Raw genomic sequence first — 16,619 nt, 5'->3', positions numbered from 1 at the left:
ATACAACAACTCTCTGCCCTAGTACATAGCAGAATACAACAACTCTCTCTTTCTCTCTCTGGTACTTACCTTCCATTGAGACCATGTACCTGTTTTGTGCTTGCGTCATAATAGAGGCAGAAGCAGTCTCCACCTATGCCGGTACTGCATGGTTCAGTCACATTTAAAGCAGCTGCTACTGCTACAGCAGCATCTGCCGCATTGCCACCATTCTTTAAGATATCTGCAACAGAGATACGCTCATTAAAAAGAACAACAACCAACAACAACTCTAAACTAATAGTGACATGCATACCAAAACAGGGTGTGGCACTTTAGGAAGTGTTAGAATCACAGGATCCTAAGAATTAAAGAAAGCCATGCGAATGATGATTTTCAACTGTAATTGAAATGATTTGATAATGGTTTTGTACGCCAGAAGAGAGGAAGCACGAGTGAGTTACACTTCCTAAATTGTGGAAACCTCAGCCAGGAGATCTTCAGTATAGCGCTGCACCCCAGATTAGTCACAGGGGTCTAAAGAGGCACTGACTTAAGTCTGGAGCCAACCCACTGAATGTCATATACGACCCACAAAGGAAAAACCAACATTTCAACCATTAAAATAACAGCGGAACTAATTACCGATGCCTATATTTGTTGCGAGAGTCTGGCTTGACGCAACGCAAGCGCTACTGCAAACCACCGGGGACCTCCGAGAACAGAAATTAAGATGTGGCATCCTTTTCGGAAGAATATACAACACACACAAAAAGAAATGCGTATTAAAAGGAAAATCTGAACTAATGTACAAAAATTAATGCGAACCCCAAAATAAAATGGATGTAAATGGACCCATATAAAACTTCACAGAGTTCTGCAAAACTCAAATTGTTGTGTCCAATATAGCTTACACTGATATATACTGAAGTTACATCATGTTACCATATTTTATGTAAATCTCTCGTTTTCATTTGGCAAGTGAAATGGAACTCCCCAAACAATATCATTCTTACTCCCAAATTCCCTTGACTTCAACAATAAACAACTGTTAATTAAATGAGTGTAATTTTCCCCCCAGGTTCAAAATTCAAGTTGAGGAACAAACTTGATCCACAATTTCACACACACGATTTTCACCAACCGAAGTTAGGCTGTGTAAGATTCAAAGCCATCCTGATGGCTTCTTATTCAAACCTGAGAACTCTGAATACGGGAATGCTGTGTTCCGTCTACCAAAATTGGGCTTTAGGAGTAACACAGTGCAAACACAGTTGCTTATATGTGCTGATCCATAGGCTCGGATTGTGGTTCTGTTGCTTGATATAGTGCAGCACAATCGGTCCATGCAGAGGGAAAGCTCAGTGGGTACAGGATGAGACTCTTAATCTCAGGGTCAGGGTTTTGAGACCCATGTTGGGTAAAAGATTTCTATATTCCAAGGGGTTGGCTTAGATGACCCTCATGGTCCCTTCCAACTCTACACTTCTACAATTCTGATTCTATGCAAATGATAACAACAACAACAACTCCCATTGCAACAGTTTGTTAGAGCAGGCCCCACTTGTTCTGTAATAATGTGTGTATCCAAAGTGCCTTTCTTTCAGGGAACCACAGGGATCCAGCAGAAAGGTGCAGGTACTTGTTGAGAAGCAATTGCAACCCCCACCACTCCAAAAATCCTTCATTTCAGGACAAGGAAGGTATCAGTGGTGCCATATGGACAGGACCTTGGGGGCAGAGGTCCACAGTCCCACTCAGCAGAATAAGGAAGGGGTCCCAAACATAGTACGGAGGGTTGAACACATTTTGAAGTGACATAATGCACATTACTACCTAAAGAGGAGAGAGGAGAATAATTTTTATTATTATTATTATTATTATTATTATTATTATTATTATTATTATTATTATTATTTAATAATTTATTATTTATACCCCACTCATCTGGCTGGGTTTCCCCAGCCACTCTGGGTGGCTCCCAACAGAACATGAAAAACATAATAAAACTTCAAACATTAAAAACTTCCCTAAACAGGGCTGCCTTCAGATGTCTTTTAAAAGTAGGATAGTTGTTTATTTCCTTGACATCTGATGGGAGGGCGTTCCACAGGGCAGGTGCCACTACTGAGAAGGCCCATTGCCTGGTTCCCTGTAGCTTTGCTTCTTGCAGCGAGGGAACTGCCAGAAGGCCCTCGGAGCTGGACCTCAGTGTCCGGACTGAATGATGGGGGTGGAGACGCTCCTTCAGGTATACTGGACCGAGGCCGCTTAGGGCTTTCAAGGTCAGCACCAACACTTTGAATTGTGCTCGGAAATGTACTGGGAGCCAATGTTGGTCTTTCAGGACCGGTGTTATGTGGTCTCGGCAGCCAGTCCCAGTCACCAGTCTAGCTGTCGCATTCTGGATTAATTGCAATTTCCGAGTCACCTTCAAAGGTAGCCCCACACAAAGTGAATTGCAGTAGTCCAAGCAGGTAGTCCAAGCAGGAGGTAACCAGAGCATGCACCACTCTGGCAAGACAGTCTGCAGGCAGGTAGGGTCTCAGCCTGCATACCAGATGGTCCAGAGTCTACACACCACTCTTAGAAATTAGTCACTAGTGATTACGCTCACAGGTGTGGGGAACCTTTGGTCCTCCAGATGTTGCTCAATAGAAACTCTAATCATCCCTAACCCTTGACTCATGGGAGTTGTAGCCTGGCAGCATCTGCAGCACCAAAGCTTCTCTTGCCCTGAAACAGTACCGCCTCCCTACTAGACAGTCCAGCCAATCAGTCCTGCCTAGGGACTTTTGCCAGAAGTGGAGTTTTGTGCATGAGAGATGCTAGATAAAGCAGCTCAGTTGGACGCTACAACATGAATACAGTGGTACCTCTTGTTATGTATTTAATTCGTTCTGGAGGTCTGTTTTTAACCTGAAACTGTTCTTAACCTGAAGCACCACTTTAACTAATGGGGTCTCCCACTGCTGCCACGCCGCCGGAGCACAATTTCTGTTCTCATCCTGAAGCAAAGTTCTTAACCCGAGGTACTATTTCTGGGTTAGCGGAGTCTGTAACCTGAAGCGTATGTAACCCGACGTACCACTGTACTCTTAATCTCAGGGTCATGGGTTGAAACCACACGTTGGGCAAAATATATATATATTAAAAACATCCTATACATTGCAGGAAGTTGGGAGTTGATGATCTTCGTGGTCCTTTCCAACTCTGCAATTCTGCAAAGCGTTTTCGTTTTTGAAACTTCTCCGGCTTAAATAGCAGCTGTCCATCGCCTTGCGGGCACAGATGGGGCGCGCCCCCCCCCCCGACAGGCTATATACTCAACTGGATATGTTTTCCCGTCAGGGAAGGGAGGTGCTGCTTTGGGGTTTTCTTTTTGCAGCTGAGGAGAAGCCTCAGGAACGGGGCGGCGAGGAAGCGGAGGCGAGCAGCGCTCGGGTTTCCAAGGCGTGGCTCAGCCGAGCCCTGCCAGCTGCTGCCGCGGCTTAGCCGCTTCTCGCGCCCCGAGGGCAAAGGTTGCCCCTCCTTCTGTGCCTCGACGCCCAGGCAGCCCCAGCCACGCGCCCGTCTCCTTTAACGGACCTACTTCTCCGGCAGGAGACAGAAAACAGAAGGGGCTGAAAACAAAAACAAAAACGGAGCCAGGGGTCCCTTTCATGCGCGCGCGCGCGCGCTCTCTCCTCGCCCGCCCAGACGCCCCTCCTACCTGGCGCGCGCTTGGTGAGGAGCAGCAGCAGCAACGTTGTTCTTAGGGAGCCGAAGAAGCAGCGCTTTGGGTTCGCCTCACGTGACCGCGGAGCACGTGACTCCGAAGCCAAGGTCCCTTCGCACCTATGGTACCCTACGAGGAGAGGAGTGTCGTTCTGAATCTCCCTTTGGTCCCTTCGCTAGATATGATTTGGGCGCAGGAATGGACGCTGCTTTGCAACATTTAGGGCTATTTGAGGGGTTGGGGCAGGGCCGGATTTAGATGAAGAGAGGCCCAAGGTACGCTACTCCACTTGTGAGGCCTCTCCCAATCCCCCACCCTCACGACTAGAAGAAAATGAAACAAAGTCAAGGATGATGATGGGTATTTAAAATTCTGCGATTCTCAATTTCTCCTCTAAAGGATGTAAGATGTTATTGTTAAATAAAGCGAGATGAGCACCGCAACCCCAGAGTCTGTCATGACTAGACCTAATGGTCAGGGGTCCCTTTACCTTTATCTTTAACGTTTTTAGTATAAACGTATCTGCTAATCTACTTTCCAAACCTCAGGAAAGTCTCCTTGGGCTTTGTTGCACTGAGGCCTGTGACCTTAAAAAAACGGTTGTATTCTTGGGAGCAAACACAATAAAATGGGAATCAACCGATGATATTTCCCTGTACATTAAAGTACATTTCCCCCATGTGTGTAAACATTGGTTGGAGTACTGCATCACAAAATTCGGATATGTGCAAATTTCAAAGGATAACTCTTGTTTCTGCTTGCACAGTTTTGGAAAGTGCAAGTCTGATAAATTTGCTTTTAAACACGAACTGGAACAAATTTCTCCCCCATCTCAACCAGCACAGCCATTGGTGAAAGGTGACATAGAAAGTTCACCCAACCATTATTTAATGTTACCTAAAGAGCACTGATCTTCGACTTTCCCTGTTGCTTGTTTGCTATCTTTTGAAGATACCTTTCTGCTTTATCAGAAAGCACTTATCCTTATCAGAGTATATATGCTTCATGCATTAATCAGTGGGTGTTTTCCATTTTGTCCTTATCTAATGTTTATAGTGGGTCACTATCCAGTATCATGTAACAAGGCCTTGGGTTTTAATATTCCACACATTTCATACAGCCAGTGGAATTGATTCCCAAGTACATGCAAGCAGTGCTTTTTTTTCTAAAAAAAATGTTTAGGAGTACTCTCGTTTTCCTACTCACATTGAAATACTGCCCCTCAATGAGGCCAAACTTAGATTCACAAAATGTTAAGAGGTATGCATACCCGTGCGTCGTCATCGTCCCCTCCCCAGAAAAAAGCCCTTTGTTACCTCCCAATAATCATATTATGATTATGATTTACAGCAGACTCTTCCCCACACTGTTCCGAGACAGCAGAACTGATCAATATTGTCAGCTAGTATACAAAAAGGGAGACCTCTAACCAGATGTCCCTGTTTCCCGGGGACAGTCCCCAGATTTACAAATCAGTCCCCATACAAAATCCATTGAAGTTGAAAAGTGTCCCTGGATTCATTGAAAAAAATCTGGCAACCTTACTCTAACTACGGTGATGTTTTGCTCTTTTCACATATAAAGAACAGCATTGAGGGAGGGTGTGAAAGATAGGATGCAATTTGCTACTTTTGCCCCGAGAGAATTGAAGCACGTATGAAATGGGCATCATTTTTCATGGGGTGTATGCATTCAACTAGCCCTCACCTCTAGAAAACAGGTTTCACAGATCTCTGTATTGCTTCAAATACCTGGGGAACCCTTGACGAGGTGGCAGTGGAACAAAATAATGTAGCATGTACGCCACAGGTGGTGATTTTTCTGTCTTTGCCCCATCAAGTCTGCTAAAAGCTATCATCTGAAAGATTCACTACAGATTAGTCCACAGAATACCATGTCATGTCATGGGTGGGCAGCCTGTGGCCAGATGCAAGAGAGGGCAAGGTCTCTACACCTTTAATTTCAGCAGGTGTCATTTGTGAAGCTGCCCCATGCTTCCATCCTATCATAGAATCGTAGAGTTGGAAGGGTCCCTGGGGGTCATCTAGTCCAATCCCCTACAATGCAGGAATCTCAGCTATAGCATCCATGACAGAAGGCCATCCAACCTCTGCTTAAAAATAACCAATGAAGGAGAGTCCACCACCTTACAAGGGAATCTGTTCCACAGTCAAACAGCTCTTCCTGATGTTTAATCGGAATCTCCTTTCTTGTAATCATACCCCCCAGAGCAGAAGAAAACAAGCTGGTTCCATCTGACAACACTTCAGAGTTTTTAAGAGGGCTATCATATCCCCTCTCAGTCTCCTCTTTTTCAAGCTGAACATACCCAACTCCCTCAACTGTTCCTCATAAGGTATGATTTCCAGACTCCTGATCAATTTGGTCGCCCTCCTCGGCACACATCCCAGCTTGTCAATGTCCATCTTAAGTTGTGGTGTCCAGAACTGGACACAGTACTTCAGGTGTAGTCTGACCAAGGCAGAAACAAGTGGGACTATGACTTCCATTCATCGGGTCACGGTACTTCTGTTGATGGAGCCTGGAATAGCATTAGCTTTTTTGCTGTTGCATCACATTGTTGATGCATCTGTAAATTTGATTAGCATTTCCTCAATTCCTCCATCCAAGTTGTTTCCAAAGTCTGAACAACAACAGGCCTGGGGCAGAACTCTGTGGCACCCCACTTGTCACTTTTTTCCAGGATGATGAGGAACCATTCATGAGCACTCATTGGGTTCAGTCAGTCAACCAGTTACAAATCAACCTAACACTTACCTCGTCCATCTCACATCTTGCCAGCTTCTTCCCAAGAATATAGGGACGCGGGTGGCACTGTGGGTTAAACCACAGAGCCTAGGACTTGCTGATCAGAAGGTCGGCGGTTCGAATCCCCGCGACGGGGTGAGCTCCCGTTGCTCGGTCCCTGCTCCTGTCAACCTAGCAGTTCGAAAGCACGTCAAAGTGTAAGTAGATAAATAGGTACCACTCCGGTGGGAAGGTAAACGGCGTTTTCGTGTGCTGCTCTGATTCGCCAGAAGCGGCTTAGTCATGCTGGCCCCATGACCCGGAAGCTGTATGCCAGCTCCCTCGGCCAATAAAGCGAGATGAGCGCCGCAACCCCAGAGTCGGTCACGACTGGACCTAATGGTCAGGGTCCCTTTACCTTTACCTCCCAAGAATATAATGAGTGACTTTGCCAAAAGCCTTGCTGAAATCAAGATACACTAGATCTGCAGCATTCCCCTGATCCACCAAGCATGTAAATCTATCCCTATCAAAACAAGAAACTTGGCATGACTTTTTTTTGGGAAACCTATGCTGGGTTTTAGTAATCACAGCATCCTTTTCTGAATTAGTTATACCAGAATAGTGTTGTGCCTGGTTCTATCCATCGCCCCTAGCAGGTTGCCCTTGAGCGAATGCTTTCCAATAGAAAATGGCTATTGTACCCTGCAGAGATGATGATGACCAAACTTTGCTCTGCTTACACAATCTCCATGGTTCATCTGAAAGTCATGCATTGTTTGATTTACAGCTTTTATCTTGTTCTTACTCTCAAGGTAGCATAGATTCATTATCAGGGCACTCACCCATGCAAACTTATTGGGGACTCCCTATGAAATCACCTAGGCTGGGCGATGCAACAAAACACCGATGAATTGTTCATTTTTATTTCTGCCATGACTAAGCATTTAAAGGAGGGGGCGGTGGGTCAAAGTATATCACCCAAAATAAGTCTGCATCCCTGGAAAGGGCATTTTCCAATAATCAAGCTCCAAGCCACTGGCTGTCTTGTCCATGCTAGTAAAATATTAACAGAGGTATCTGGTTGTCATGGCAAGATGAGAGGTGGTTCTGGACGTAATCTCATTTGGGGGGTGGAGGGGAGATGCAGAAAAATGAGATCATGACAATGTCGGCATATAAATGATCAGAGCACGAGTTAGCTGGCAGACTGCAACCTCTGTGAAGGAGACCGTACCAAGTGGGAATTGGAGGCACAAGCGGATTGGGTTAAAATAAACCAAGAAGTTTTTGTCTTTCAATACTAAAGGGATCCATTCTTCCCTAGTGGTGCCTGCGCTATAGTTTTGGAAACATGTGTTGTGGAGGGTGTGCAAAGTGCCTTGGAGGTACTCTCATTCCTCTGGCCGTGCTATGTACCCTTGCTAATATTTTGTTGTTTTTCCCCGGAGGAGAGGTCGAAACCAGTGACCATATTTCAGATGAAGTTTGGTACTTTGGAGGGATCTTGGGTTCTGGTGTACTGGTGAGTAGGACAACGCACTATGTTCTTCTCCTTTTTATTATTGCCTTGAGCTTTACAGTGAGCAGAAATCCGACTACACCATAGGTGTGGTGGACAGTCTGTGTTGGAAATTAGATTGCCAATGCGTTGACTATGCAAGCTGGAAATTCAAACAGATTAACTTGAAAACGAATTGAATAGTCTATTACGAAAGTAGACCACTTGCCTATTATGTTAAAAACAAGACAGACATGTACTGCTGGATTGCCTCTGCTAAGTCCATAAGCATTGCTCTGCAAGATTAGACCAGTGTTTCGATTGATGAATGGATATTGATTGATTGATTGATTGATTGATTGATTGAAAGCTTTTATATGCTAATATTTTAAAGATCTTTCTAAGTGATGGAAAACATAAAAAACAATAAACAATATCATTAAAAGAAAAATACAAAATAAAACCAGTAAAAGAGTAGTATAACAGCACATTAAAATAAATAAAAGCAAGAAATTGGGGTATTCAAATGCAAATATCAGGGTCTGATCTTATGGGTCAGACAAAAATATATGTCTTTCCTAGAGGTTTGAAGCAACGAATGGTTGTTTCTTTGTCTATGGCAGAGGGAAGGGCATTCCATAGTACAGGGACAATGACAGAAAATGCCTGTTTTGGGGTCACCACCCTACAATATTCTTGGGCACAGAGTTGAATTTCCTGAGACAGTCTTTCAGGTGACCTGGTCTTACATTCCTACCAGTCCAGCATTACTTAGTTTACAGCAATAGCCAATACAGCTGAGGTTTCTTAATTAAAATTCCTTCTTTGGGTGCTGGGACATTTGCAGCCGAGCTTTGTACCTTGTAAAATTTGGAAGTAAGTCCCATGGCACCGATACCTAAATGAAATTTGGTGAGGATTCCACTGTTGCGCGACAGTGATCCTGCTGCTTCCTCTGAGAGTAGACCTGCCAGATGCAAATGCTGGCTCTGGAAAAAGACGGTAGACATTTTAGAAGAAATACAGTGATCTTAGGAACGACAGAGCCTCAAAGTGCATTTTCTGTTGTCATCAGATGGTATTTCCTGCTTTAGTCTTCCTGGGTCTTAAGAATAACGATTGCTGCGGGTGCTGTGGTAATGAAGGTTGTGGAAAGAGGTTTGCGGTAAGTATAAAAGCAATGCCCTCCAACATCTCGCTGCCATTCCTCACCCCACCCCTAGCATTTGCCTCCTGAGGCGGCTGCCTTACTCTTATCTAATGATAGGGCTGGCCCTTAGAGAGCCAGTGTGGTGTAGTGGTTAAGAGCGGTAGATTCGTAATCTGGGGAACCGGGTTTGCGTCTCTGCTCCTCCACATGCCGCTGCTGGGTGACCTTGGGCTAGTCACACTTCTCTGAAGTCTCTCAGCCCCACTAACCTCACAGAGTGTTTGTTGTGGGGGAGGAAGGGAAAGGAGAATGTTAGTCGCTTTGAGACTCCTTCGGGTAGTGATAAAGCGGGATATCAAATCCAAACTCTTAACATCACTGAAGCGACTCTCTCAAGGCCAAAGGGTTGAGAACCTCACTTGTGACTTCTGCCAGCGTAGGATTCGCAAGGGGCAGAAGCTGGTCTGGTGAGGTGGAAACACACAGCAACAGGACTGGCACAAATGCCACTTACTGAGGGGGTGGGGGGAGCAGGGGTAAGATCAGGGTTGTGCGTGTGCCCAGGTGGTGCCACTCCTTTCATTCCACTCGCATAGTCCTGGCCCCGACACCATTTATCTCCTGATAAGCAGGAGAGACGTTGGTGTTCCTGGCGCCAGGAGGTTGGTGCTTGAGCCACTCCTGCCCACAGGATTAGGAGAAGTCTGTGGATTTGGATAAGGCGACTCTCTGATGCACTTCCCTGTGCGCCATCTGTGAGTCATCAAAACTGCAAACATGCCAGATGGATTTTTAGGATGGACTTTGGCTTTGACCTTTTGCTCGTTCTTGGCAGATGTTTACTTCCGTAATATTTGCGGCAGTTGGAGTTGTGGGGGCTGGATACAGCTTTGTTGTGTCGGCTGTCGCCATGAACAGAGGCCCTAAGTGTCAGGTAGCAAACAGCACCTGGATGTATCCCTTTGAGAACGGGTAAGATTTTTTTTCAACCTCTGGATAGATTCTCCATCTCTACTGGAAGGGTTGTTGCTTTCTCGTCTTGATCTATAAATTCTGCAGCAAAGTGCTTACCAAATATTATGAGCCGCTGGATGGCCTCCAACCATCAGTGTTTCAAAGAGCAACTTGTAAGGCTGAGCAATCACATTTCTGACTGGCGGTAGGAGTTTTCCTCATAGTCTGGGTGGACAAAGTCAGCAGAGCCTTTTCAGTGGTGGCACTCAAGATTATGAAATGCCTTGCAGCTGGCCCCCACCTTCACTTCTCCCCACACCGGTTAGTTACTACAGACTATTTTATTCCACCTGGCTTGTATTTTAAGAAGCAGACAATGGGCGGAATCCATAAAATGCTTCCACTAGCACAAGGATGTTTACTTGCACAATGGAACTTCTCCTCTCCTGTCCCCATCTGCCCTCTTTCCCCCCCTCCCCTTAAGTCTGCTCCAGAAGGTTGAGGAACGGATTGAAAGGGCACATGAGGAGACGAAGGGAAAGTTCTGTTAGACACTACCCAATGCTTTTCATCAGTTTTAGACAGCAAAACCTGTGTCTCTTCCATCCTTGTTTCATAAATTGTAGTGTTTGAAGTTGCAAGGCACCTTGAGTGGCGTTTTTACAGTGCAAGGGTGAAACGAGCCATTCCTACAAGTGCCTACAAGAGGCAAGAAGTTCCAGAGGGGCAGTGCTTACCTATCTTTGGATTCCTATGAGAGGAAGTCATTGGAGCATTACTCCCAAATATATATATATATATATATATATATATATATATATATATATATGTATATGTGTATATATATATATATGTGTGTGTGTGTGTATATATATATATATATATATATATATATGTTTTCATTTACAAGTGTACTTCTTGAGTATAGTTGAGGCACAGCTTAAACAGCCAAAGTTCACTGCTCCCATGTCAGAAAGAGACAGCCAGCACCCCAAATACTTCCAGAATCCAGAACTCACTTATTTGTGTGTGTCTCAGTCTCCGTTAGAAGTGCAACCTGCCTCTTATTTCCTTTAACCTACCTGAGACACGTGACGCACCACTGAATATTACAGGATAACAATTTGCTTGCATTTTAATGAGAAACTACTTAATTCTGCATTTCCTGAAACAATATGCAAACTAAAGCAGCTATCCTTCAAAATTCGCACTTCTCTCTCTCTCTTTTTGCAGCACACTTCTCCAAGGCAAACAATGTGTACAAAAATGCATATTTTACAGGGAAGCGTGCATAAAAAGCATACGTGCTTGAAAATAGCATATAGGAATGCATTATGGCATGGAAAGCGTATTGCCAAAATGTGTATATTAGGAAAAACTGAATACTGAACAAAGATGTGTTTATCGGGGGGAATTTGCACTGAAACGCTGAAGGAGTTTCATGAGGATTAAGAAAAAATTGCTGCAGAAATGTGGAGTGCTGAATTAAAGATTGACCGGGGCGGGGGCGGGGAATATGAGAAACTGACAGTTAAATTGAGAGGTTTGTCCATTTCTGAAAGTGCTGGCCAGGTGTTCCCTCACAATGATAGCCTTACTGACAGAAATATAATAGAAAATCAATAAAGCTTCTTTTTCGGGCACAGGGAGTATCTGACTGACCATAAGTTATGGGAAGACTGCACATTTCCAGAGTCCATCGTTCCCTGGAACTTGACTCTGTTCTCTCTACTGCTGATAATGAGCGGAGCTCAATTGGTGCTGTGTGGCGTCCAAGTTATCAACGGACTCCTTGGAACGCTGTGTGGGGACTGTAAATGCGGATGCTGTGGGGTAAGATGCTTTCGTTGGTAGCAACATGTACGAGCATTCCTGGTGCCTTTCCCCCTTTGCCAATTGGGTTAACCAGCTGCTCACAGTCAAGGCCAGCCTAAGACATTTTGCTGCCCAAGGCAAAGTACACATACTGAAGCTGACCCAACCAACCGTTTGGCCTTACTTCGCACTTCCCCCATGGTAGGGAAACTCTAGTCTTCAGGCCAGTCTTGACCCACACAGATCCCAGTTTCACCTGCAGTGCCTTTCCCCCCTTCAAAACATCACCCACTTGTCAATCAGCTGGCATCACTCTGAATGATGACAGTCAACGGGCAGAGGATGAGATTCAACTCTTAAGTTGCGCATGCCAGTTCCTCACAAGGAATTGATTCATGCAGCCAAGGCACCAGTATTTAACCCCCCCCCCTTAGCAGCTGATGAATGGGGGATTAAATCCTGCTTCCTGGTTGGGGTGGTGGTTTTTACATTATGCTCAGTTCAACCAGGATTTAGTGAAACCCTTTTCCTGAGCAGTACGCTGTTTAATTCAGAGCCCGTGATAAAACAATTTTCCTTTCTCCATTTTAGTGACATGTGATTGATGGCCCTGCGAAACTGTCAAATATGGCCCGCAAGGCCAATCTTGATTAAAATATGGCCCATGGAGCAAAAAATAAAATAAAATGGGGGGGGGGGTTCCACACCCCTTTCTACTAATGATAGAGCCGGCCCTACCTATGGTGTTTGTTAGTATTAACCATGCATTTTCCAATACAAACAAATGCACAAAATGTTCCCCATAGCCTTGAAATTGCAAGGAAGGAGGGGATGAACAAGCTGTTCTCTAATTCCCAGCATACTGTGGACCTTTATATGGGAAGCAGACTTATCCGTCATTTAACAGTTGGAGGGGGTCTTGTCCATGTAGTCCAACCCCTTGTTTGATGGAGAAAACCCAGAGCCAGAGCCTCCCTAAGAGGCATTTGCCTGTCCTGTGTTTGAAGACCTCAAGCAACCACCTTGCTAGGAAATTTGTTCCAGTGTCACAATGCTCTTACCGCCGAGATGTTTCTCCCTTGATGAAGTCAATATGCATACAGATAGAGGTGATCCATTAGATACACTGTATACTTAAGGTTTGGGCTGTGTACACATGGCTGGCTGGTTTAGGGGGAAACTCATCAAAATACAGAATTTTCATAAGGAACAACAACAAAAAAGATACGGAATAAATATGCACCAATGTCATGTGCACACCACTTTCCAAATCAGCTATGGGAGCATAGAGTAACACGTCCCCCCAAAAAAGCTTTAAATTAAAAAGCTATAAATTTAAGGCAACCTGGCATGAGAGCCCAAACTATGGGCAAGCTGGGAGCTTCAGCTGATGGGTTCTCATCCTGAGTAAACTTAGCAGTCATGGAATAAGAAGCGAGGTCCTCTTATGGAGCAGTAAGTGGCTAAAGATCAAGAAGCAGAGAGCAGGAACATATGGGATATTTCTCCCAAAGGAGAGAAGTGGGGTCCTCCAAGGGTCAGTATTTGCAGCCATGCTTTTCACCTTGTTTGTAAATGACTTGGTGCTAGGGGTGAGCATTGATATGGCCCCTGTTTGCTAATGGCACTAAAGTGTCCCAAGGTGGTAAGGACTAAAAAGGGATTGCATGGAGCTCCAAAAGGATCTTTCTAAAACAGTTGAATAGGCATTAAAATGCACATGTGGTTTAGTCTCACTGCAATCAAGTATAAGAGACGCGGGTGGTGCTGTGGGTTAAACCACAGAGCGTAGGACTTGCCGATCAGAAGGTCAGCGGTTTGAATCCCTGCGACAGGGTGAGCTCCCATTCCTCGGTCCCTGCTTCTGCCCAGCTAGCAGTTCAAAAGCATGTCAAAGTGCAAGTAGATAAATAGGTACCGCTCTGGCAGGAAGGTAAACAGTGTTTCCGTGCGCTGCTCTGGTTCGCCAGAAGCGGCTTAGTCATGCTGGCCACATGGCCTGGAAGCTGTACGCCGGCTCCCTTGGCCAATAAAGCAAGATTAGCGCCGCAACCCCAGAGTTGGCCACGACTGGACCTAATGGTCAGGGGTCCCTTTACCTTTACCTTTAAGCAAGTATAAAGTGTAAGCTGGGGAGGAATAGCAAATATGCACAAGCAGGTTTGTTGCAAACTCTCAACAGTCATTTAAACAAAAAACAGAACCCTGCCGGAAGACTTAACAGCATGGGAGCATAACTGGAGGCTGACTGAGAAGTGTCAAAATAAGGCTCCTCCTAGCTTTGCCAAATAGAGAATGAAAGATATGACCAAATATCATGATGATTAGCCTTTACTCTTGTCAACCAGCGTGTAAGAATTCATTTCCCTCTTATCTTTTCTTTTAGGGAGATGGAGCAGTTTAAACATACAGAGACTGCAGAAATCACCTCTTACGAGGCCGAAAATGCCCTGCCAGACCTTGATATGATGGGCCAAGCCAAGTACACACTAAGCACATCTAGAATGAAGGGTGTTAGAAAGAGCCCTGACGGCATTTTCCCTTCACATATCCCTATGAGTTTTGCAACTGTTTGGGCTATATAGCAGGGGTGAGAAGAAAATGTCCAGCCCAAGGTCCTCGTTCCCTCTTGGCCAACCCTACCAAACCACACACACACATGCATGCAGACACATCAGTTGTCCGCCTGACCCTAAAAAGACATTTTAGCCTTTTTCCAGTTCTCATTGCTGGACCCGTAGTAGAAATCTTCCTGGAGACCGCAGCTGGGGAAAGAGGTTTAATCTTTCCCAGCTGCCCCTGACTATGCCCTCCATACTGCAAGAAGGCTTTGTCCAAGCCTGACTGCAGTGAGGGAGAGGCAGTGGGAACGGGGGGTGCTGGGTGGGGTGCTTGCAAGAGCAGTGGTCTAATTAGGGTTGCCGTGTAAGGACCTGGGCAGCCTTTTTAAAAAATGAAAAGCCAGCCAGTTGATTTTTGTCTACTTCAATACAACCCCAAAATTAGAATTTCTGGAAATGTTGGCAACCCAGGAGCATCTCCCTGTTCCTCTTTCTCCCCAGCTGGGGGAGTTACTTTTACATGAATACTGACCTCCCTATCACCACTTATAATATAAATCTGGGATGGGGAACATTGTTCAGCCTGAGGGCCATGTTTTATTCTGTGTAACCTTGTGAGGGCCAAACGACAGTGGGTTGAGGGCCAGAGACAAAATTGGGTGGGGTCAAGAATGTAAATGTCATCTTTGTACAGTTTCTACAGCCACCCCTCTGTCCTCCACTCAGGCAAGGAAGAGGCCTTGTCAAAGGTCCAGGGCACATTCCAGCCAGGCACAAACAGTAAATGAGAGTGTGAAGCTGGCCCAGTGAAGGTTGTGGCCTGCAGAGTCCCAAGGGCCAGAGAAAGAGGTCTGAAGGGTCATGTTTGCCTCCTAGGTCTGAGGTTTCCCACCTCTGCTATAATTATGCTGAGTCTTGTTTGCCACGTGGAAAGATGACAACCCCCATGCTTCCAGAACTGAAGCATAACTGTAGACTTCCTGACTGGACTTGGGGTGGCCAAGAGAGCCAATATTTGTATACACCGCATCCCAATGAGGCTTTTGTGCTCGATTACTACATGTCAGGAGAAGTTTAGCAGAGGCAGCTGTGTTGCAGTGAGAAAAGCTGCTGCTCCTCCTCCCTTCTTTTGGACATGTCTGTTATAGGCACAGAACCTTCCTTTGAATTGATTTTTTGCTCTTAAGGGTTGCCAGATAATTTCTGGGTTTGCTCCTGGGCTTTTAAAAGCAGCGTTGCAAAGAACTTCTAGAAATAGCACAGGGATTGGAGAGCTATGGTCCTTTGTTGTCTTCCCTGGCCATGGTCCATGCTGCCAGAAGTTGATGGGAGTTGCAGTCCAACAAGATCTGGAGGGTCATAGGTTCCCCAATCCTAAAGCAGAGGTCTTCTTTGGCATGAGGGTTTAAGTGCTGAAGGAAAGCTTCAGCTTTCTGCGTCTTTGAAGACACGGGAGCAAAACCAAGGGGGAAAGCTGTCAGCTCTGGCCAAGCATATTTGTGAGCTTCTGCTGATTATTAGCAGCTAATACAAATTCTGATGTTATTTTCATGATTGCCCCCGATTTATTTTATGCTCATGGAATTACAATTCTGTGACACAAATATTTCACTGTATATATCAAGACTTTTGTGCTGGGGTGGTGTGGTGTGCATGATATGCAAATAATTAAAGTGTTTTTCAATTTTCTTTTTCGGTATAAACTTTGTGTGTGTTCTGAATGTTGCGACTCGGGTTTCTTTTTCGCTCACATTCGGTATCCGTCTTTCTGAGAGCACCCCATACCTATGCATGTTTACTTGCAAGTCCCAGTGTCTTCATGGGATGATGACTTTGAGTCTGAAGTTCCATCAACCCTGGTTTCCCATTCAAATTGGTCAGTGTAGACAATACAGAAGTAGCTGGTCCAATGATCTGAATCAGTGTAAGGTAGCTGCCTCTGTTCCTGGGTCCCTAATTTTGTTGGCACCACAGGCTCACTGAGCATGGAAAGTTCAATACAGATGTATTGCCAGCTCTGTTTCTCTCCATGGTAGGTCCCCAAACTGGCTGATCTTGGAGTAGATTGGAGGTGGCCTTGCTGGATCTGAAGCCCCTTCATTCACTCAAAAGGCTCCAGGGCTGAACCCACCATCTATGCCAAACCAGAGCTGGGATAGTTACTTTCCTCACACTGGTTTCATTGGGGGGTGT

General features: G+C 45.3%; 2 protein-coding genes across 5 annotated transcripts in view; one reads left to right on the top strand and one right to left on the bottom strand.

Moving 5' to 3' along the window:
* Nucleotides 1-4,077, bottom strand: part of LOC114597870 (glutathione hydrolase-like YwrD proenzyme) — a 33,030-nt gene extending 28,953 nt beyond the window's left edge. The window contains exons 1-3 of one of the 4 annotated variants that reach the window (XM_077929883.1): nt 3,692-4,077; nt 625-722; nt 70-223 (exon numbers count right to left, since the gene is read on the bottom strand). In XM_077929883.1, the coding sequence (XP_077786009.1) occupies nt 70-223; nt 625-721 (251 nt within the window). In that variant the 5' untranslated portion in view covers nt 722; nt 3,692-4,077. Of the gene's footprint in view, nt 1-69; nt 224-624; nt 723-3,691 lie in introns of those variants that run through there. The other 3 variants (XM_077929884.1, XM_077929886.1, XM_077929885.1) reach the window with 3 other exon arrangements.
* Nucleotides 4,078-7,610: 3,533 nt separating this feature from the next.
* Nucleotides 7,611-16,115, top strand: TM4SF4 (transmembrane 4 L six family member 4). Its single transcript, XM_028731274.2, has 5 exons — nt 7,611-7,970; nt 9,022-9,111; nt 9,932-10,068; nt 11,697-11,883; nt 14,252-16,115. The coding sequence occupies exons 1-5, from the start codon at nt 7,800-7,802 to the stop codon at nt 14,267-14,269; spliced, it is 603 nt and encodes a 200-aa protein (XP_028587107.2). The 5' UTR covers nt 7,611-7,799; the 3' UTR covers nt 14,270-16,115.
* The last annotated feature ends 504 nt before the right edge of the window (nt 16,116-16,619 follow it).

Source organism: Podarcis muralis, chromosome 6 (genome assembly GCF_964188315.1).
Source record: "Podarcis muralis chromosome 6, rPodMur119.hap1.1, whole genome shotgun sequence".
Taxonomy (NCBI): Eukaryota; Metazoa; Chordata; class Lepidosauria; order Squamata; family Lacertidae; genus Podarcis; species Podarcis muralis.
This window is presented reverse-complemented; position numbering and strand designations above follow the sequence as displayed.

What these genes read in the sequence shown, in the direction of transcription:
- TM4SF4 (XM_028731274.2), top strand. Translation starts at nt 7,800, where the DNA reads ATGTGTTGTGGAGGGTGTGCAAAGTGCCTTGGAGGTACTCTCATTCCT. An exon ending in TCTTGGGTTCTGGTGTACTG is followed by an intron (nt 7,971 to 9,021) that starts GTGAGTAGGACA and finishes TGTTGTCATCAG; the next exon opens with ATGGTATTTCCTGCTTTAGT. An exon ending in ATGTATCCCTTTGAGAACGG is followed by an intron (nt 10,069 to 11,696) that starts GTAAGATTTTTT and finishes TTTCGGGCACAG; the next exon opens with GGAGTATCTGACTGACCATA.